Source organism: Heteronotia binoei, chromosome 1 (genome assembly GCF_032191835.1).
Source record: "Heteronotia binoei isolate CCM8104 ecotype False Entrance Well chromosome 1, APGP_CSIRO_Hbin_v1, whole genome shotgun sequence".
Classification (NCBI taxonomy): Eukaryota; Metazoa; Chordata; class Lepidosauria; order Squamata; family Gekkonidae; genus Heteronotia; species Heteronotia binoei.
Window position 1 is genome coordinate 175482626 of NC_083223.1, and position 24007 is coordinate 175506632.

The 24007-nt window shown below is 39.4% G+C and overlaps 1 protein-coding gene across 1 annotated transcript in view; it reads right to left on the reverse strand.

Annotated features, from left to right (window-relative positions):
* The window catches only part of LOC132575596 (zinc finger protein 318-like), a 47398-nt gene extending 25752 nt beyond the window's left edge, over positions 1-21646 (reverse strand). Inside the window, exons 1-5 of the mRNA XM_060244385.1 lie at positions 21285-21646; positions 11004-11209; positions 8444-9053; positions 1098-2240; positions 700-840 (exon numbers count right to left, since the gene is read on the reverse strand). Coding sequence (XP_060100368.1) covers positions 700-840; positions 1098-2240; positions 8444-9053; positions 11004-11209; positions 21285-21569 — 2385 coding nt within the window. The 5' untranslated portion in view covers positions 21570-21646. The remainder of the gene's footprint in view (positions 1-699; positions 841-1097; positions 2241-8443; positions 9054-11003; positions 11210-21284) is intronic.
* Positions 21647-24007: the final 2361 nt, after the last annotated feature.

Here is a 24007-nt window from a genome sequence, read left to right on the forward strand (position 1 = left end):
GATCAATGAAGAAAGCTGACAGGAAGAAAGTTAATTCATTTGAAGACGTGGTGCAGGAGAAGAATTTTACGAATACTGTGGACTGCCAAAAAAACCCCAGTGGGTTCTAGAACTCCCTGGAGCTGAAATGAGTAAACTGAGGCTATCATCTTCTCATAATATGATCAAAATACAGGAGTCACTGAAAAAGGCAATAATGTTAGGAAAAGTTGAACACAGCAAGAAAAGAGGAAGACAAGCATGAGATGGACTGACAAAGAAGCCATGGCCCTCAGTTTGCAAGATCTGAGCAAGGCTGTTAAGAACTGGATATCTTGGAGGTCATTAATTCATAGGCTTGCTGTAAGTTGGCGGTTACTTGAAACCCACACAGACATACACAATTCCCCAACAATGGCTTGACCACAAAGAACTAGTTCTGCAAGCAGATATGTTGCATTTCTGTCTTCTCACTACTGTCCCTCCTACACTGCAAAAATCAACACCCAGGAGTTAGTGGAACCTTGGAAATAGCATGGGCCTGAAAACAGAATGGGGAGATTGCATGACATGTCATTCTACATGTTTAAGAGGAAGTAGGGATTTAAAACAAAGAACAGAAAAATACATTAAAATAAACATGCAATAAGTGCCGGTATTCACATCAGGAAATGGAAAGGAAAAAAAAGATCAATTCTGTCTTTTTCCTGAAGTCTTTACCTGAGACAGTTCACAATGTAGATTACTCTGTAGGAGGACTCCATTACTTGTTTTACTAGAGTTATTTCCAGACTGGACTGCTACTCCATGTCCTTTATTGCACTCTTCATCTGTTGGCATACTCTCACCCAACTTGAATTCCTAGAGAAAGATAAGAAATAAATAATCACAATCCATGAATGGCATCTAGAGCCATACATCATTATGGGTTGCGAAAACCAGTTCTCCACTTCTCACCAGCAACAACGCTGGGGAAAATGTCTGATTTGTAAAAAGGAGAAAACTAATCAAATGGGGGGGGGGGAACCCACAGATAAATAATAAGCTCTCCAATATTTTCAGATAATGCCCGTGTTTCAATATTACTGGAAATTTTAATCCAAGTTAAAACTACTCACTTGCGACTTCTCAGAAGCCAGATTTTTTCCATCTGATATTCTTTCAGTGGTACCACTGCTGGAAGACTGAGAGACCAATTTGGAGTCAGTAGGAGTAATAGGGACCTCCACAAGCACAGACTTATTTCTCTTGATTTCAGGATTCTCCTTGACTGTAGAAACTGTCTCAATAACTCTGAGGTTGGACCGGGTAGGCTGCAGTGGCATTGTCACTGATGCAAGCCGATGTACATCCGGAAGTGTGGGATTAGACTGCTGAGGAGGGGCATACATGGGCCAAGCTGGAGCTGAATAAGCCATACACTGTCTGTATGCATTATAACTAGGTGGGGCCATTGTGGGAGGAGGATAATTTTTCAATACCTGAGCTGCAAGGAATGCCGAAAAGTGTGGTAGTGAATACTGGGAAACTGGGGGAGGAGGTGGTGGCAAGTTAGGTAGCAAAGGTGGTGCTGATGGAGTTACAGGTACTGAAGGAAAAGATTGGTCTGGTGGATCAGCAGAATTATCATACTCCAGTGTTTTACTTTTAGCATGTGTTGATATTGAAGCAGAGGGTACATCATTAGATGACTGGGAAGAACCACATGGTGACAAAGACTTCTTCTGATATGACTCTGTAGAATGAATATTGCTCTGAATGCTGTCCTTCTCACTAGACTCTGCTTTATGAGAATAACCATCTAGAGAACGCAATGTTTTTTTCCCGTGGAGTCGTTCCTGCGTACGGGCAGCACCCTTACCAATTTCAGCCAACTCAATGTCAAGACCAATAGTTTTGAGCAAGTCATGGATCTTCTCATACTCTATTCCAGACTCTTCTGAATTGTCTGGTTTTATAGACGGGAGAGGAGATAGGAGTCTCCTATTCAGGCTTACAGATTCTTCTCCACCATTCATTGTTACCTTCTCAGTAGGACAGTTAATGTTAGAGTCATCCTCATCATCACCATAAAAAAACTTATCTTCACTGTTAACATCAAGAAAGCTGTGCCTTCTTTTCTCTTGAGTGCTGGCAGAATCTGCCATCATGCCCAGAATGTGTGAGATACCACTCCCATCCTGGCTGGCTCTTTCATGCAGGTCTGCAGGCTCTAATATTGACTCCTGATACTCCTTTTTTCTGAAAGAACTTCCAGGATTCTGCTCAGAAGGCTAAAAAAGAAACATACAAGATTATTTGTCATTTCTTACTATATTCTCTAACAAAGTTAATCAATATCCAATCTACAGAAAAGACAACCCTTTTGTATAAAAGGGTTTACATCCAAAAGCTTAGAAATGTGTACCTCTGATAAAAAAAACAAAGTACAAGAACAAGGCAAGAAATGCCAGTTTAGCTGTCTTGGTAACGTCCATTCTTTCTCTTTTCCTCTCTCTATTTTGAAATGAGGACAGTGTGAGTTTTGTTTGCTTTCAATTAATGCTGATACACAGCGAACAAAAACAGGCTCAAGTGTTATGTCAAATGCAATGCATGATTCCTAAGCACCTGGTATAATGCAATGTGGATGAAACAGCAGAAAAAAATGTGCAAGAGAGCTCCCAATTCTGTCATTTAATCCTCCATATTAGATAATGGAAAAAGAAGCAGGACAATCAAAAGACATTCTGACCCTCTGTTGCTTAGAAATCTTTAAAGAAGAAAGAGTTGGCCAGAGCTGGACTTTCAGTTCCTTTCCAGAGCTGGTCATTACTATTTACTACATTACTACTGAAGTAACTCAGTGGGGTTGGAGGAAGGTTCTGGGAGCTGGGACAGAACTGCTGGCAAGGTGAGTGTAATTTTGCTTTTCCTAAACTGCTAGGGAGCATTAACTGAGGTTATTGTGTGAGATAACTGCTGGAGAGGGGTTTCTGATTGCTTTTGTCTGTTTGTTGCTGAGACAGAAGGGCCTGTTTGCCTGGGAGTAACTGATGGCCCTGCCCTCCACTGTTGCTCTGATTGTTAAGACAGAGGTGGGGGGGGGGGGTTGAGCCTTTAAATTGCAAGGCTCCTCCTCACCAGAGTGGCTCTTAGCTTGTGGGCCCTGTAGGAATGTGAGTAGCTCCTCACAAGTAGTCTCAAGAGGCAGTCTGAGAAGTCAAGATAAACAGGGAAGTCAAGATAAACAGAACTAATTTCAAAATGGATTGCAGCAGCAGCATGGCTAGTGAGGGAGCTGAGGCAGTGAAGTGTAAAGTTTGTGGGATATTTATATTCTTACCTCTTGGTAACAATGATTACACCTGCAGCAAGTATAAGTTGGTAACCCTGCTTGAGGAGAAGATACAGAGACTTGAGGTTTGCCTGTCCGAACTATAGTGTATAAAGGAAGGTGAGGATTTAATGGACAGAGGACAACAGGAGGAAGAGGAAAAGTATCTCAGTGAATGGAAAAGATTCCAACACAGGAAGAGGCCCACAGGAGCAGGAAACTCAGGTGCCCTTCTGCGCCTTTGCTGCTAAGCAATCGGTTCCAGGATCTCCCCACAGATACTGATTCTGAACACTGGAACAAGGGCTACTTCCCCACCCTCCATGACGCTTGAAGGAAGTTTATCAGGCCCCTGTGGATGAGAAGACTCAAACTTCTGCTCCCCAAAATAGGAAGAGGAATGTACTGGTAACTGGGGATTCCAACTCAGAGGGGTAGAGCCCAAAGTGCGCTGACTGGACTTGTCTCAAGAGGTATGCTGTCTACTGCGTGCACGCATCCAGGACATGACTGAAAGAGTAGGAAGTCTCATCAAGATCACGGATTATTATCCCTTCATGCTGATCCATGCGGGAACAAATGATACTGCTTGGCACAGCCCACAATGTATTAAAAGAGACTAGGAGCTCTGCATAAGAAGATCTGATAATGCAGAGACTGGCTACTTAGATGGTGTCAAGGAAAGGTTTGGATTCCACTTTTGAGATGAAGCTCTTCTATCGAGAGATGGTTTGCACCTCATGAAGGTAGGGGAAAAGGTGTTTGGTAAGAGTCTTGCAAACCTAATAAGGAGCGTCTTAAACTAAATCGTATAGGGGAGCAAGACAAAAATTCAAAGCCTAGTATAATGCCAGTAACTAGAGATAAGAACACTAAAGTTTTGCAGTGAGTGGCACATAGCCTAGGTAACATTAATGTGCAGGTAAGTACAGAAACTTCAAGGAACATAAAACAGTGATTCCGATGTTTCTACACTAATTTCTAGAGTATGGGAAACAAGCAGGAGGAACTGAAAGTCCTAATACAAGAAAGGGACTATGGCCTAATCAGCCCTACTGAAACTTGGTGGGATAACACTCACAAGTGGAATGTTAGGATTCAGGGCTACAACTTATTTAAAAGTGGAGGAGTCATATTATATCTAAAAGAGGTATACTTGTGAGGAAATAAGTGAATCTGAGCGTAAAAATTCAGCTGAGAGTCTCTGTGTAAAAATAAAAGGAGTAAGAAGTAACAGTGATATTATAGTGGGGGTCTGCTACAGACCACCAAGTCAGGCAGAGGCAGACTTGGATAAGATACTCCTACAACAGATTGCTAAGTTCTCAAAGAGAAGGGACACAGTGGTCATGGGAGATTTCAATTACCTGGATATCTGTTGGAAGTCCAATCCTGCTAAAAATGAAAGGTCAAAGAAATTCCTGACTTGCCTTGCTGACAACTTCATTTTCCAGAAAGTGTAGAGAGAAACAAGAGGATCTGTTATCTTGGATTTGATTCTCACCAATAGGGAAAAACTGGTTAACAAAGTGTAAGTAATGGGCACCTGGGTAATAGTGACCATGTAATTTTGCAATTTACAGTCTTGAGGAAGGGAAAAGCTGCACATAGCCAGACATGTAGTTTGGACTTCAGGAAAGCAAATATTGTCACACTTTAGAGTGATGATGGGTAAAATTCCATGATCAGAAATACTTAAGGAGCACGCCTTTGGATTGCTGATATTTTATATTGGTTTAAATTATATACAAATCCCACTGGACTAACAGGTCGAATAATAAGAGATTCCATAGTATCACACCGGATTAAAGAAACAGAACTCAAACTGTTATTATGGACTCTCCAAACAATTTCTGTTGAATATGGAATATAATCAAGTTAACCTTTTGATAAGTTAAGAATCATGGATGTTGAAAAACAACATGATTTGAACCAGATAAGGCAATATCTGCCAAGAAGTGTGGGTTTAAGTAAGGTAACACCAATGTCATATTTAAAAAATTTAGACAAACCAGACTATAGGAAAGCATTTACCCTGCTTAGAGTTATGTTACCATCTGCAGTAATAAAAGGTAAATATAAAAGGCAACCTTACGAAGAAAGACTGTGTGTCTATGGAGATAGGAAGATGGAAATAAGGGAACATGTGATGTTTGAATGTAAATTGTACCAAAGCATCTGAGCCAGTTATAACTGATCTGCTTTTGATTCCCCGGGAGAAATGAAAGATTTTATTTAGATAGGTTGTTAGCTGACAGAGAGCAGGTAATAACTTTAAACATGGCAAACTTTGCTATGCAAGCCATTAAAATCCAGGAACAAGTCATTAACAGTTAGCCAGCCCATATTTTATTTAAACAGAGATTTTAATTGTTTTGATTATTTAATAGTATTTCACTTTTAATATTTTACTGTCTGATACTGCTGATAATGTCTGTATGAATTTCGATAATGTATTGGCTGATATGAGATCTTGTGTTCCTATTTTATGTATCTGGTCAATGACTGTAGAAATAAATTTTGTATGTATGGGAGTTCAAGAGGGGTGGGAGTTTCTTAAAAGCAAAATACTGAAGGCACAATCACAAACTATTCCTATGAGAAGGAAAAATGGGAGGAGCCTAAAGAAGCCAACAGGGCTCTGTAAACAACTCTCTAAAGCCTTGAGAAATAAAAAAGATTCATTTAGGAAATGGAGGGTCTTATAACTCAGGATGGATATAAACAAATAACACGTGCTTGTAGAGAAGGAGTGTTGTAGAGAAAGTGTTCAAACATGGCAAAAACAGAACATATGATGAGGGAAGTATAGTGTCCAGATCACAAGAAGTGATGGTATCAATTTACTCTGCTCTAGTTAGACTTCACCTAGAATATTGTTTTCAGTTCTGGGCACCACCATTTAAGAAGTATATAGAAAAGCTGGAACATGTCCAGAGGAGGGCAACAAAGATGGTAAGGGGTCTGGAGACCAAGTTCTATGAGAAAAGGCTGAAGGAGCTGGGTATGTTTAGCCTAGACAGGAGATGACAGAGGTGATACGATCACTTTCTTCAAGAAGAGGGGCTGTGTCCCACCTGCTTGTGGTCAGGACTTGTCCAACACCCCCTCCCTTGCCCCAAAGCTGCCCAACACAAGCAAGATCCACGGAAGAGGAAACCTTATCAGTCAGCCCAAGGTGCTGACTGAAGAAGTACTGCAGCTCCATCCCCAGAACTGCCGAGCAAGACTGCAGGTTTGAGTGGCTCACAACTCCATGGCAGCACCACCACCAGAAGAGACAGGAGCAGCGCAATGGCTGGAGAACCTCCCTGGTGCTCAGAAACAGGCTGTAGTCATGGCACAGCTTGCGCTGGCGACTCCAAGGAAAGGGAAGATCACCCAGGCAGCGGCTGGCCAACAAACAGGCACAGCTGTCCTGAAAGCCCAGCCTGGGCATCTGGCATTAAGAAGGGGAGCAGAGCTAAAGGGGGAAGCAAAGGGGAGGAGGCTGGGAGGGATAAAAGGGGGGAGCAGCCACACAAAGGTCAATGAGGAAGAAGGCAGAGGTACAGTTGAAGACTGGTGCAACAGAGAGAGAAGGAGAAAGACCAGTCAGCCTGGAACAGCTCAAGGAGGTGTCAGGGAGAACGTAACCTGGCCTCCCCACTTTGTCCGAGACCTCTGGCGGCATCCCAGAGTGGACCCCGCCCCCAGAGCATGTAGCAATAGCCACCGGAGGGGAAGGGCAACTGGAGAAGGTGGGGCGTGATAGGCTGTTATATAGAGGATAGTGCCAAGTTGTTTTCTGTTGCCCTGGAAGATCAGACCAGAACCAATAAGTTGAAATTAAGTCAATTGAGTCTTCGCCTGAACATTAGGAAGAACTTTCTGACTGACAGAGCAATTCCTCAGTGGAACAGGCTTCCTCGGAAAGTGGTAGGTTCTCCTTTGGAGGTTTTTACACAGAGGCTAGATGACTATCTGACAGCAATACTGATTCTGTGAACTTCAGCAGATCATGAGAAGGAGAGCAGGAATGGTTGCATCAGAGATTATTTCCTATGGCCCATTCTTACTTGCACAGAGAAATGTTGTTCACCACTATGGGTTCAGGCAATTTTTTCCAGGTTAGTTTTGCCAGGGATCCTGGGGAGTTCTCTCTCTCTCTCTCTTGCTATCTTCTGAGCTTGGAGCAGGGGTCGTTGGGGGAAGGTACTTATGAATTTCCTGCATTGTGCAGAGGATTGGACTAGATGACCCTGGAGGTCTCTTCCAATTCTATGTTATACTCATGTAATACATCACCTCCTCTACATTCATCTTTGTTTCACCAAGAACAACTATAATGGGATTGCTGGTATTTCTATACAAAGGTATATTCTTTGGCATGGTTCTGATGTAATTAACTGATTCCTAAGAAACTTATGTTGAAGGAGGCAATCTTAGAACTCCAGACTCTTTTCATGTCTGTTTTATCTGAAGCATGCAGATTTCAAAGATGTATCTCCAATATTAAAAAGGCATTAATACTACAAAATGTACAAATGTAATATGTTGCTAGCATCTCATCATAGATGAGAATTAGGATATTTCAAGCTACTTTTACCAACCCCCCCTCTTTTAACTCATGTCCTATAAAAAATAATTTAGATTTCATGTGCTCCAAAACCCACTCCAATTTGATCTCATTACATGAGTTTCATTTTATCTTATTTTTTGCTACCAAATTGCAGTCAACTTAAGGCAATCCTGTAGGTTTTCAAAGTAACAAACAATCATGCAGGTCAGGGGTGTCAAACATGCGGCCCGGAGGCCAAATCAGAGCTCTGGAGGGCTCCTATCAGGTCCCCGAGCAACTAGCTGTCGTCTGCTTCCTTCTCCCTCTCTCTTGCTTCCTTCTGCATAACAGCTTGTCTTACAAGCTGAGGCTCCCTCCCTTCCTCCCGGTCCCCTGGGGAAGGAAGGAAAGTGCCAGAGCTTTCTTTGCCCAGTTCCCATATTTATTAATGCTAAATCAACATAGTGAAGGATACCAGGATAGTACTTTGAGGATACTTGTTCCACCAAAGAAAAAAGACTGAAAATAAATTAAATATTAATATTTAAGATTAAACAATGAGCTGCAACTGGCAATTTAACAAAGAAGGAGGAGAACATAGGTCAAACCTGCATGGTAGGATCATCCACCCGTTTCTTCAGGATTGATTTTTTGGGCATTGCTGGTGCATCTTCAGGTCTGTAAAGGTACTGAGATTCAGAAGGCTGCAGAGAGTTAGTCAAGCCATGGATCACATAATCAGTGTCAGGACAATCTTCGCATGTATTTTTGCTCAAATCATTCTCTTCCCTGTTTCTTCTAGAGCTCACAAGCTGCCTGAAATGCTCATCAAGATCCATTTGACTACTAAGCCTTTGTTTGTAGTAATTTCGTTCTTCTGGCAAGGAACCTTGAGGTTCTATGCTCACATCAAGCTGTCTGTCCTCTTTGTCATATCGAGGGCGCTTTGGATTAAGCCTCTCCTCCTTTAGAGGATGTAAGGACTTTATAAACAGTTTTCCATCCCTGTCAAATTCTCTTGGTAGATCTTCTAGACAATCTTCATTCATGTTATACTCTGATTGGTGGAAGAAAGCATCCCTACCACGATAGTCCTTGTCATGTCTTGTACTGAAAGAACTAGGAGGACTTTCCTGATGAGAATGGGAACGATATTGCTCAAGGCTTGGGGAACGTGAAAGGCCTCTGATAAACACTGGATCGTTATCCAAGTAACCCCTGATAACAGACACACATAAACAAAGTCAGAAACTAGCAGGAAATAGTGCACAACCTTCCAAAACTCAGCTATATATCTTGCTTTCAATCCAACATGGCAGGTTCTGAGGATTCATCACATTTAGCAGCAGCTAACTAGTATTATATGTTAATCTTGCTGAAGAAAGGCAAAAGCAACTTGGAGGTGACATTTTCTTCAGCAAGAAGAAAAGCGGGCACCTATTCATTAGATCGGTTGGCCTCCCCTGCTTACTATCCTACTGTGCTATTTTGCTGCATCATATTGTTATGCCATCTGGTCCTGCTGAACTATTCTGTTGGACGGTATACTGAAATTGGTTTTACTGTAATGCTGTTTTATTGTGATTTTACTATTCATGTTGTGCTTCGCCCTGAGCCCCTATGGGGAATGGGCAGAATATAAATAAACAGATATTATTATTATTATTATTATTATTAATAATAATAATAATAATAATAATAATAATAAAAATAAAAATAAAAAAACAGCTCCTCTCCTCCCTGACACCCTATGCTTTCTCCTGCGTGAAAAATGTGTCAGAACCCACATGTGCAAAGGCAAACATATGCAATGTAAAAGAAACATGGTAAAATGACCCTTTAAAATCCCATGAGACTGTCCTTCATTTCCCCCCCTTCCCTCCTCTTCCAGGGGATGTGCTCTAATTAATCATCACAGCTGCAAGGAAAAGGAATGAAGGCAGTTACACTGTGCCCTTGTAACCTCTATGCCACTAGTGGGGTGGAAACAAGAGATAGCCATAGCTTTTGCTCTCTGTTCTGGAATCTTCCCTTTGAGGGAAGGTGGTTATATGCCACTATCTCCCACCATCCCTTCCTCCCTTTCTCCTCTACCTACAATAAATATGACCCTTTTCCATCCTTGTCCCTTTCACCCAACAACCATCCCATTGCCTTCACCTACAGCACAAACTGCACAAGTTACTAGCCAAGCAAAGACAGTTGTCACCCGCCTATTTCCCCGTGCACACACACTCTCTCTCTCTCTCAATGCTCAGCACAGGGAATGTAGCCTCACTCCGCCAGGATCCCTACTGCTGATTTTGTCAGGTGTACCTGCCATGATCCCTGCTGTTTGTTCCATACTGCCATGATCTATACCAGGGGTGGCCAAACTTGCTTAGCACAAAAGCCACATAGGATAAAATCAGATGTTTGAGAGCCGGAAGGAAGGGGTGGAAATAAAGCAACTTCAACTGTTCTCCAAGCTGCTGGCTGGCTTGGCTTGGAGTAGTGATTTAAAGAGGCAAATGCCTTCTCCAAGCCAGCCAATGGGGTGGCAGGGGCTTTGAGAGGCACACAAAATATGTGAAAGAACCACACGTGGCTCCTGAGCTGCAGCTTGGGCACCCCTGACCTATACTGATCCCCCCCGCCCAATGGTTTGTTTGACTTGTGAAGAATTGGGGGGAATCTCACCTGAATATTGTGATCTAATGCAAGTATTTGAGGAGAACGAGGTGGATGAGTTACCCCACCTCCCATAGGCCCACTGATGGCACCACTGAATTGATATCTGGAGGTACCAGGGAAACTGTACTCTATAAGCCCAGCTGAGAGCACAGAACTGAGGAAATTTATTGATAAAATCTTAGAGAGAGGATTTATCCATCAGGCTAATTCCCCTCGTGTCACCCTTGTCCTTTTCAGGAAGAAAAAGGATGGGGTGTTAACACTGTGCACGGATTACTGAGGAATCAATGTGGACTCTGTATGTCTATATATTCCATTAATTAGAAACTTGTTGGGGGTGGTAGCAAAGGGAAAAGTTTTCACAAAACTGGACCTGTGGGAAGCTTACTTTAGAGTGTGCATCAGAAAAGGGAATAAATGGAAAACAGCCATAATTTACAGGAAAAAAATAAAGAAATTCATGATTCTGAAATGCTGATTTTTAGAGAACCCTACCTGTCAACACCATTCCGGCTATCAGGTGAGCCTAGTCTGTCAGACAGTCTCCTTTGCTCTCGAGGGTCAATGCCATAAAAGTCACTGTTAAATTCAGTCCACAAGTTCTGTTCTACTGCAGATTCAGAGTGCCGACTTGGAGAACAACTGCCCAGAAATTGTGGGTGCCTTTGTGAAGAGTATGAGTGCCTCCTTGGAGAATATCTCTGCAAGAGAAAAATTCAACTGCATCACACACATTCTTTTATTAAGAACAGTCTTCTGAGCTTTTGCATAATATATGGTACCTCAAATCAGTGCAAGTTTCAAACACACAGCATTTTCTGATGTGCATGACCTGGGCTGAAAACATAAAAAGACAAAATAAATAGACAGTTCTCAGAATGATGTAATGGAATTCCCCAAGCATATGTATTAAGAGTGGTTCTAATTTAACTGGTGCATATATTATTTGGATTCAGAAATATGCAGTGAAGCAGCCAAGTTGCCAATAACATGAAACTATTCAGGACAGCTAAAATCTAAGCTGACTACAAAGAACTCCAAAATGGGTAGGAAACTGATGCAAGTGAGAATCAATTATCACAATCAGACATCATCATTGTAGCAGTTCTTGTCATGCTTGCATGCTTCTTTTCCACTTCTACTCACACATGAATGAAATTAAAGTCCGCTAGATTCAGAAAGCTTTGAGTTAAACTCTAAGCTCATTCTATAGACTGAATGTAGACTACTAACCTAACAGTAGTTTACACTACTAGAGTTAATACTATGACCTAATAGGCATTACTGAAGCTTGGTGGGATGACACTCACAATTGGGATATTAAGATTGAGGGATACAACTTATTTAAAAGGGACAGACAAATAAGGAAGGGTGGAGGAGTAGCATTATATGTGAATGAGATATATACTTGGAGGACATACATGAATATGAGCATACCCATGGGAGTCTATGGGTAAAAATAGAAGTATGAAATAACAGTGGTATTATGGTGGGGGTCTGCTAAAGACCACCAAGCCAAGCAAAGGACTTGGATGAGACAAGTTCTCAAAGAAATGGGACAAAGTGGTCATGTGGGATTTCAATTACCTGGATATCTGATGGAAGTCTAACTCTGCTAAAAATGAAAGGTCAAGCAAATTCCTGATTTGTCTTGTTGATAACTTTGTTTTCCAGAAAGTCAAGAGGGAGAAAAAGGGATCTGCTATCTTGGACTTGATTCTCTCCAACAGAGAAGAACTGGTTGATGAGGTGAAAGTACCTTGGGCACTCTTAAGTAGTCATGACCATGTAATTTTGGAATTGACAGTCTTGGGGAACAGAAAAGATGTAGATAGTCAGATATATAGGCTGGACTCCAGGAAAGCAAATTTTGACAAATTTAAAGTTATGCTAGGTAGACCCCCATGGTCAGAAATACTTAAGGAAAAGGGAGTTCAAGAGGAGTCGGAGTTTCTTAAAGCAAATTACTGAAAGCACAATCACAAACAATTCCTATGAGAAGGGGAGGGATGGTGGCTCAGTGGTAGAGCATCTGCTTGGTAAGCAGAAGGTCCCAGGTTCAATTCCCAGTATCTCCAACTAAAATTTTTTGAAGTTTCGGTACTAATTCTTCTTTAAGCTTTTTTTAAAAATTTGCTGTTTATCTATCTGGTCCAGGTGCCTTCCCAATTTTATAACATTAATCGCTACTTCAATTTCTATTTTTTTCAATTGGATCATTCAAAAATTTTTCCATATATTCAGTTAAGGGTGCTATTTTGATCTTTTGCAAATACGTTTCCATCTTTTTTGAGCCCAGGGGCACACTTGGAATTTTGCTATGACATGGCAAGCACAGCAACATAATGGTTGCCACAAAATGGCTAATGCAGCAAGAGGCAGCCCATATAAATTCTGAAATCTTTCTTTGCCATTTATTAAATTGTTTACTGTCTTTCACAATCGGAATAGTTTGGAATAAATACATTATTCTTGGCAAAATGTTCATCTTAATTGCAGCTATTCTACCAAGCAATGACAAATTAAGCTTGTTCCACTTTATCATATTTTCATCCATTTTACGCCATAACTTTTCATAATTATTTTTAAACAAATCAATGTTCTTTTTTTTTTGTCCAAAAACTTTTTTATTGAATTTAATAAACATACAAATAGAGCAATCAATGACTGTATCTGCAATCATTCTTTGTGTATAAGTATAGCATACCAACAGAAAACAAAATATAAATATATATACAAAATACAAACAAAACAAAACATACATACACTCACACATACATAATTGGCAGCTGAATTAAAAAATAAGTACTCTGTCCATATATTAATTACATCAAATTAATAATGTCATAATATCTACCAGGTATACATGTACGCATCTGATCTACAGGACCAAAAGAAAATTTAAGAAATGGAAGCCACTTGTACATCAGAGATTCATTACTTTCTGAATTGTTTATATTGCATAAACTATCTGCTATCTTGTCCATAGCATAGACCTCCCAGATTTTAGCATACCAGGTTTTAACTAGAGGAATATTGGGAGATTTCCAAAATTGGGCTAACACCATTTTAGCAGCAGCTAGTAAAAGGGATATCAGGGATTTATTGAGAGAAGTAATAGAAAAATCTTTCCAACAGTCAAGCAAAATGAGTTCCAATCTTAAGGGTAAACTATAGCCCGTGATATCCTTGATTTTTGCCACAATTACTGCCCAAAACGACTGCACCCTCGGGCAAAACCACCAGCAGTGTATAAATGTGCCCACCTCTCCACAATTTTTCCAACATTTGGAGGATTGATTTATCGCCATCAATGTTCTTCATTGTTATTTCCACACCCAAATAATTTACTTTAGAGGTAACTTCACATCCCGTTAGCTTCTGCAATTCCTTTTGTTTATTTACTTGCATATTTTTACATAGAAGTTTTGATTTTTCTTTATTAACATAAAGTCCCGCCAATTCTGTCTTTAACACCCTTAAATAATTTAGCATAATATTTTAAAAATTCTCTCTTTATTCCTTCTTGATCTACCATCTCTTTTTCATCAGCCACAATTTTATTAATTTTACTTTCTCTTCAAAATCTTGTATTTTTGCTAACAACAAAAGTGTTACTTATGTAGAATTTTCATTTATAAACATTATATCTCTCTTTTTCTTCAATTGCCAGGCCAAGTACTTTCCAGGTTTGTTTTTCCCCTCAAAAGATTTCTGTTGTAATTTTTTCAAATTCCATTCCATTTCCTTATTTAATAAATATCTCATTTGTGTCTGTAATATTGTAATCTCCCTTATAATTTTCTTTTTTCCTGGCCTTTTTTCTTAATTTCATTTTGAATGTCCAAGATCTGTTTATCTTTTGCTCTCTTATCTTTATTATTCAATGTTATTAATATTCCTCTCATTACTGCCTTGTAGGCATCCCATACCGTCTGAAATTCTATATCTTCTCTATCATTGACTTGGAAGTAAGTTTTAATTTCATTTTCTAAAGACGTCACTATTTCTTTATTTTGTAGTAAATCTTTAATCTCCATCTTCTCGACTTTTTAGACAATTTTGTAATCCACATTATTGGGTTATGGTCAGCTCCTATTTTGGGTAAAATCTCTATCTTCTTTGTTATAAGTCCCAAATCTTTGGTACCCCACAACATGTCAATTCTAGAAAAAGAATTATGTCTGGCTGAGAAAAGGGTATAGTCCCGTACTTCAGGATTAAACTTCCTCCATATATACTCCAAATTCTCTTGTTTAACCAGCTCAAAAAAAGACTTCGGCAATTTCCCTTCTTTATCAATTTTTTTCTTCCCAGATCTATCTATTGTGTTCTGAATTGTTCCATTAAAGTCCCCCATCAACAAAATTTGCTCATAGGTCACTTCATCAAGCTGTTGCATAATATTTTTAAAGAAATTGTCCTTTGCACTATTTGGAGCATAAAGTCCCAACAATAAAGTTTTTTTAGCATTCAATGTAATTTCTACCGCTATATATCTTCCATCTTTATCTTTAAAAACCAATTTCGGGTCTAATTCTTTTTAAATATAAAAATTACTCCTCTCTTTTGTTCAGCCAATGTATAAAATTCTAGTCCCAATTGCTTATTCCATAAAAATTTATAATCCTTTTGTCTAATGTGCACTTCTTGTAAACAAACTATGTTACAATTTTGTTTTTTTATCCAATGAAATGTTGCCCTTTTTTTGTGGTGAGTTTAGTCCATTTACATTCCAAGATATCAATTTGTAATCCATCATGGTGCAAATTCTTTATTTTCTCCATAAAATCTACGCAATTCCTGTGTGTTTGTAATTGTAATCCTTTTCCCTTGAAGTTCAAAACTCAAACCTTCAGGTATTATCCATCTGTATCTCATTCCATTGTCACATAATTTTTCTGTCAGTTTTTTATATGCATTCCTATCAGTTAACACTTGTCTTGGCAACTCTTTCATAATTCTTATTCTACTACCTCCCACTATCAATGTCTTTTCAAAATTTTTGTTCATGATTTTTCCCACCATTTCTTTTGTCATAAATCTTATAACCACATCTCTTGGCAGATTGTTCTTTTTTACATAGAGTGAATTGACTCTATACATATAGTCATACATATTTCTATTCCCTTCAGGATCTTCCTCCAAAAATTCTGCAATTATTTTTATTATGTATTCTTTCAGGTCAGATTCTTCATCTTCTGGTACACCTCTCAGATGAATCTGTGTCTCCATCAACTTGCAGTCATGTATTATCACCTTTTCTTGTAATTTTAACAAGGTGGAATCATGTGTTTTCACCCTCTCTTCCACCTCTTGTACTTTTTTTGTTATTACAACAGTCTCATTTCTCAGATTCTCTATTTCTTTTTTTAATTCTTTTTTTTGAGTCCTCAATATCCTTTATTTCTTTTTTAGAGGCAGTTATCATTTCTTTCACCCCCTTTATTATCCTGGCTTCCATTGCATCTAATTGGGCTTGCATTTTCTCCATTGAAGCAGACCTAGAACGAGTTTGCTTCGGGTCTGACATGTAAAAAAGATCAAAAAAATTTATCTCACCAAATTAAATTTGGACCATCAGGTTTAATAGAGTGAAGCTTGCCCTTTCCAATGAACCCAATTTCGCCGTCCTCTGAGCTTCCCAGGCTCAGATATTAATGTTTAAAGCTTTTATTTTTCCCAAAATGGTGGTCGCAACTTTTGCTTCACTTTTAAAAAAAATTTCTTCTTTTGCATTTAACCAATTTAAATCTACTTCACCACTATCCAATAGTCCTTATTTTTTAACTGCCAACTCAGTTAACTCCACCAATTTTTATTGTCCCAGTCACTTTAAAAACGTTAAAACTTTATCCTCCCAGCAATGGCCGCCGATGTTTCTCTCTGATCTTATAATCCTAGAGTAGGCTGTTTACTTCTCCAACTTCCTTCTTCTTCCTCTGGTACTTCCTGCTTTTCCTGCCACCAAATCTCATTTCACTGGTAGAGAAATATCGCGATGTCTGACATACTACCTGTGTTGACTATGAGTGCTGCAGATCTATGACAATGGGGCTACCTACGCAACCGCAGATAGACTAAACAATAAATTCCTTTCTCCTTTTAGCACTGTCTTTTAAATTTACAAAGTTCAAATTTAGCCCCTTTTCTTCTCCTTTCAGGCTTCCATTATTTCAAACTCCCACCTTTTAATTTTGTTTTGTTTAGCTTTAAATAGTCCCGGAGTGACTATTTAAGATAGTCAATCAGTACCTTTTTTTTGTAGTTTATCCAGATCAACACCAGTCTTTTGTAAATTAGATGTTTAAAGTTGTAAAAGAAGATTTGGATCCTGTCGAGCTTATGTCAACTAAATGACTCTGGAAACTTCTGCAGATGATGAATATGCAACTTCTCTCCGGAGATCCCTCAAAGCCCCAAAGGAGCCCCCCCCCGGGACTCCTTTTCAGCCAAGGTAAGTCTCCTCAAAGTATCTGTGCATATCTTAGACAATTCTCTAGCTGAGAAAAGTAGGCAGTAGGCATTAATTTGCCTTTTACTACCCCGAACAGAAGTGCCAGCCTGCCCCCATTAAGGAAAGCAGCTCAGCTCGCCATTTTCCAATCCCGGAAGTCTCTCCAAATTAGCAACAACTGTTATTATTTTAAATAAAAGAAGTAGGAGCAAATATTACTTATGGATTGATTTGGTATAAAATTAAACAACACAGTATTGGGACTCACAATACAATAATATTATGAGAAAAGGCTTGATGAGACTTTTTTATGTGACAACTTATCTTGTGATCTGTCTGGACTGATCTAATTCCTATTAGAACTCAGAAGAAGAAAATTCTTAATTGGAAACTTGGAAGAATTTGCTAATTGATTCTTCAAGTTGGATTTTTGGTCTTAATTGTTTTGGTATTCGATTGTTTCATATTGAGAAGAAGATGGCATCTCAAACTAAAGTGACTGCTCAAGAGGATTTCATGGCCACCATCTTCTCAGCAGGGAATTGGCTCTTTATCAGAACTCACATCAGATTGTTTTCAAAAGTTTCTGGACAAATGTGGTGAAACCAATAATATCCAGTATTTGGCATCTCAAGGTGTATAAGAGATATCTTACGAAATGGAAGAGGCTAATATACAAGTGTCTGAGAATGTATTGTGCAAAGGCGAAATGAAAGAGGTCCCTGATTTTTTTGTGGCAGAAAGAGAAAGCACAAATCACCGAGATAAACAGAAAAGCGAGGTCGACAAGGCTTGCAAACTTGTTGTAATATCAGTCAGGATTAGAAGGAAGAAATTTGTGAATTCTAGCAAAGGAAGACCCAAGAGAATGAAAATGTGGAAGGCCTTTACGAAAAAGAGACTATAAGACTGTTCTTTAACGGGCATAATACTCTGAGACTTAATTTTTGGAATCTGATTTTTAAGGGTCCTTTCAAAACTCAAAGCAGGACTATTTGGTCTTTATTTTTCAAATTGAATGGGATTTTTGTTTTGCCTTGATGTGATTTTTTTGTGAATCTTAAGTCACAATGACGGTTTAGCAATTGTTAAAAATGAGGGTTTTTAATGAAGTTAATAACATGTAAAACTTTTTTAGATATACCCCAATATGGCTAAAAGGTTAGGTTGTTTAATTAGGATTTAGAGTATAATAGCTAGATTATACACATACATATAAACAAAGGTAATCACACATATATAAGAAGGCATGTGAAAGGGAATAGAAGGGAAATTGATACATGCCTGGATTATTTTTGCTCTTCTTTGAATGGCTGGAGAAGGTGCCCTTTGCTTATCCCCATGCTCTGAAATGTTTGCCAATAAATTAATCCACTAAGAGTTTTTTCTTTGTTTTCCAGGAAATCTAATGTGATCGAGATAATCTTCCCTATAGGTCAAGGGTCTCCTCTGTTTAGCGTGATGTTGTGGGAATGGCCATTGTGCCCTGCTTTGTGTAGTTGGAGATGAGTGCTGCTGTAAAAACAGCATTCCGGGGGGGGGGGGGGGTGTTGGGTTTCTCTCTCTCTCTCATTTTCTCTCTTTTCTTTCTTTTTAGGAAACACACTCTGTTTGCTCATTAAAGAGAGCTAACCTTTCAAGTAGGTGCCTAAAGTTATGTACATTTACTAATAAGACATGCGCATTATAACTCTACCCAGCTAACTCAGAATTCTTTTATGTTTAATGAGAAGCTTGTTTTATTTTCATTAGCCTTGAGATTCCTCAGTAACACAGATACAGAAATGCAGCTGCTGCTGCGCTAAACTGAGACTTCTTGATTAATAAGCTTGTATTGAAGACCAAAATCTGAACTTTTCTTTTGCTTCTTTTCCTTCTTTGATTGTTTTATGTAGATTAAAGATACACAGATTTCGTTTTGTATGATCATAGACATGATAGATAAGAATCTGGAATTTGCCACTAAATAGTTTGCAAAACAGTAAGATTTTATAATATCAAAAGGTCATAAAATGTTTAAAGAATTTAAAGGTTATAATATTTATGTACTAATTTTGAATACTTGCAGGTATACTGAACTATACTTTTTCCTTTGTCTCTTTTTTATGTAGTAACATCTGTAACCTACTATTTTATTTTCTGTACCCTATCCCTGATCCTCCCACCAATTCCCCAATTTTCCCTGTAAAACTTAATAAAACTTGGTTGTTTTTTTAAAAAAAGAATATATTTAAAGTCAGCACTTCTCCCAGCATTCCAATATGCATCACTATACACTTACTAGCATTAAACTATATTTGCCCATTGAAGATGAATTTCTGAAAACTACTTCTTAGTAATAGCATTTTGGCTATTCACAATCACAGTACCACACATGTACATAATGGAGTGCCAACTACTGTTTTAAAATTTTCCCTTTAAAAAATTAAATCATAACTGGTTGGCGTCATCAACTGATACTAAAAGACAAGTTTGTGTGCAAGGCCAACAATAAGAAGTGAATTCAAACTGTTAATAAGTGAAAAGACAGGAGCCTTTGCTAGCATTTCTTCCGAAGATGGCAAGTTGCTGAAAACTGAAAAAATCTAATTGATGGTTGGCTCAAAAATGGGCCAGGCACTTATCAAATCACTTCCAATGTCTGCACCCAGCTATCAGAAGCCAACCTTCAATTGGACTTACGTTTTTCAGGATGTTGGTGCATATTTTCCCCCAGGATTTACAACACAGGAGCGTAAGCATTTCCATTTTTTTTTTTAATTTAAGCAGTTTTTAGAAATCAACATTAAACTATGATGAGGTATTCTGAAACAAAACGAACCCAAAGTATAATGAATACCAGACTGTGTTTAAAACAGATGCTAAAAAACAGAGAAAAATTGAACTGAATATAAATCTTGTGTGAGGATTTACAAAGCAGTTGAGAGCAGGAACAGAGAGAATCTCATTACTAAATATACAAATTTAAGATTTCCTATTTTGTAAATTACAAATGGGGAACCTGTAAGACTTGCAGGGGAACTCATTTCCTCCTCCCCTTATATCTCTTCTTTCCCTTCCCTGAAAGCCCCATTTAATTTTCCTACTTCTCTCTCCTTCCCACCCACTAGCCAACCTCCCTGGCAGCTTCAATCCAAGAGCTATGGTACAAGTGCATGGTAGAGAGTTCATAAGGACATTACAGAGGGCACATCACTTTTTTTTGGGGGGGGGGGTCCTCTTCCCCACACTATTTCCTCTTTTCCTGGCAATTCCAATATCTTCACCTTTCCCTACTCCCTTCCCAAGCAACCAATCTTTTATCTGCCTCACCCATTTCAACTATATTTATTTACCTTGTTTACATTTCATTTTTCTCTACAAAGTAGACTCAAAGCAGTTTACATCATTCTCTTATCTCCCAATTTAACCCCACAACTGCCTGAGGAGGGAGAACTTTAGTCTGAGAATGTGCAACTTATCCAAGGTCACCCACTGAACTTCCATTAAAATTAATAGGCTTAGACTGGTGTAGCTCTCTTTAGGATTGCACTGTTAGTCTCCCAAATTCTAGTTTGAAACTCTTAACCACATGGGTATCATGGCATGGCTGCTGTTGAACAAAATCAAACAGGCAAGTGGTGGCAAGTTGTCCAGTGGTTCCTAGCGGGGCTGGCCTGGATGAGTCTCCCCTCAAAGGCCAAAAAAGCCCGGGAAAGGGCCCTTCCCATCCCCCTGCATTTAAGTGACATAAACCAGGGGCTTGAAAGCTGCCAATAATGTTATAGCTGCTTAGCAACACCCACCAAAGGTACTGGTTTGTTAAAACAACTAGATCTGCTTAAGTTATGGGGGGGGGTGATTTTTTTTTTATTTTTTTAATGTTTTATTTTTATTTTACAAATTTTTCTGTAAATGAAGGACTTAACTCCTATTTCAAAATTTAAGGATCCACAGATTAGTAAAATTCAGAGCTAGCTGTACTGATTTAAATTTTGTACACATACGGTATTAATTTATCAGTCCACAAAGTGATACGCGGGGGGGGGGGGGACAAAACTGATTTCCCTCTCGAGGACAATAGTATCGTTTTCTCAAAAAACTTCTTCGGACAGAAATAACAAAATCTTGATAGAACGGGAGCAGCACCAAGGTTGTCTTTTTACCCACAGCCGCCCTGAGACGCCAGAAACCACACAAAACGAACCGGGGAGTGGGGGGAGGTGGCCTTCTGAAAGGGCCGGGCCCGGCGAAAGCTCAGTTACAGGCCAAAGGCGGGCCAGCGGCTCCTTCCAGGGGCGCCAAGGAGGGAAGACGGGGAAACCGTCGGGGATCCTTACCCGGCTCAAACTGCCGTCCCGCTGCTCGGATCCCCGGCGACTCTGGCTGCCTTCGGAAGGAGAGCGCACCCTACTCGTGCGGCGCGGAGACGGCGAGCGGCGAGACGAGCGGCTGCTGGAGGGCGAGCGGTAGCGGCGGCCCTGGGGAGAGGGCGAGCGGCGCGGGCTGCGGCCTCGAGTCGAGGCTGACATGCAGGCGCCGGCAGTGCGGGAGCCCGAGCTCCTGTTTTCCTGCGACCGGCTACAGGACGAGGGACTCGAACGGCCGCAGCTAGAGCGGTACATGGTTACAATAGTGGCGGAGGCCACATTCACTCCGCCGCTTCACACATCTCCATCTTGCGCGCATGCGCGGACGATGCAACGGCGGCACGGTTGGAAGGGAAGAAGGGAATGTAAGAAAGTCTTCCAAACAATATGGCGGAAGAGGGCTGAATTGCGTGACAGAGAAGAGGCGGGGCTGGAAGGACAGAGTCGCTTGGCTCGACCGCTGCACTTTCTACGCTTCGGTTTTTGTTTGACGTCGGTCTTGTCGGGCTGAATGTAAAATTAAAGAATGTAAAATTGTGGCATCTTAAAGAGCAAGAGACGCCTGGGTTTATCATTGTCTTCTATAAATCTGTTGTCACACCTCTCTGGCCAGGAAAAAATTAGATGAAATAATCCTGGAAGCCCTAACTGTTGGGGTAAGAAGGAGTAGCCCTAAATCGGAAATGACTTGATATCACTGGACACACACTTTCTCTCACACACGCAAACGTACACGTCTCTAATTAGGGTTGCCAGGTCCAACTCAGGAAATATCTGGGGGTGAAGCTAGGAGATTTTGAGGATGGAGCCAAGGTTATTACATCACTTTTGTGATCTTACATCCTGTGATGCCACTTCCAGATCCAATGTCAAATGTCACCTTCCAAGCTTGTCACGCCTTCTGATGCTGTTACTTCCAGCACACTGCACCAAACCCCACTAGATTTTTTGGGAGGTTTATAATGAATATTTTTGCCACTATAATAGTGATATTTAAACAAATCCTGGAGTTCCATTGACTGTACTTTGATAAATCACATGTTTTTAAGTGGCTGTGTAATTTTAAGTTACATCTTCTTTAAAAAAAAACATTTTCAGTATATTATTCCAATGTGCTATGTAAAACCTGTGGAACAACATTCCTGTTGTCTGATAAAACCCAAAGGCACTCAAAGTACTGGAGTATTTAAATCTGAGTGATGACTAATAAAAGGAAAAAGGTATTTGTTGCCTTTCAGCAGTCCAGATAATAGGGTGTTACACCTTGGATCTGTGGGATACATACAGATCCATTTTGGCACCTCTTGTTCTCTTATGTCTTTTTTGGGACAAAAATGGTTTCTTCCAGGCTACTCTTCAATCAAGTTTCAAATGTGGAGGAAAACTAACATTTATACAATGATGGATATTACAACTAATGGGAAGTTATCTTCCCTAGATCAATTGGAAACTGTTGTATATGGAATCAGAAATGTGTATAACTAATGGTGTTCTTGCCTGGCTCGTTGGAGCCTGCAGAACTGAGCTTGGGAACTTGGGAACAATGGTCAATAGGATCCAAATCCCTGCTGTCCTGCTCCAGTCATGAGCCCCCTGCAGGTTTGAACAGTCCAATAGCATGTTAGCATGGGAACCTTGAGCGTATATAAGTTGGCCCAGTCCAGTCCTAGAGGGCAGCCCTATATTATGCTGTGCTGAATAAAAAGAGCTATGATCACTACCACCTCGCCTCTTCATTGCATTAAACCCACTATATTATAGAAGCAAAATATAAAAAAACGTATTCCTTGGTTGCGATTTCATCAAGTACATCATACTCTGTCTAATACTATTACAATTACTTGTGCTAATAGATCTCTTACTCTTTTTGAAATCGGAGTCAGTGAAAATGAAAGAAGCTTTTTTTGTTATATGTCACCTATTAAATCAGAAATCTTGGGAACAACTAACTCATAAACAGAAATAATGGCATATGGATTGTGAACTGATTCTGACTAATGAGCAATGGTCATTTCTTTAGAAATCTCTCTTTAAAATTTGATCTGCAGATATTAAACTGCAGAATTTTAAATGTTATTCATGTTGGTATTTTACTCCTCTCAAACTCTTTTGCTGTCATCTCCTTACATTCTAAATGTTGGAAAGAATGTGGCCAGATCTGTACCTTTTACATTGTTGGTGGGATTGTCACAAAGTCAGAGTTTACTGGAAGTCAATACTTGGCATTATTAGTGAGATAGTGGGTTTTGTAATTCCTTTTAACCTGAAACTATGTTGTTAAACTTCTGGCCTGATCATAACCCCTCTAAATTAAAACTCAAATTAATTCATTATTGGCAGGGAAATTGACTTTAGCTCAGGTCTGGAAGTTAAATAAGGTTCCAACAGTGTGTCATGGCTTGATCTAGTTTGGGATCTAGTAGTAAAAGATAAACTTTCAATGCAAATAGTATTGGCTGAGAATCTGCTATTGGATAACAACTTTATATAAGAATTGTATGGTTTCTTTGCTTATACAAATGAAAAAAGTTCTAAATTATTTTCAGTGCCAACTAAATATCTGAATTTTGTATTTTATTAATGTTTATTTGTTTTTTGTACTTGGAAAGATGGAACTGCGCTATACTGTTGTTTTAAAGTTTATTGGTTGTTTATTATTGTTATTGTTGTTTTTATGGTTATGAGAATTATGT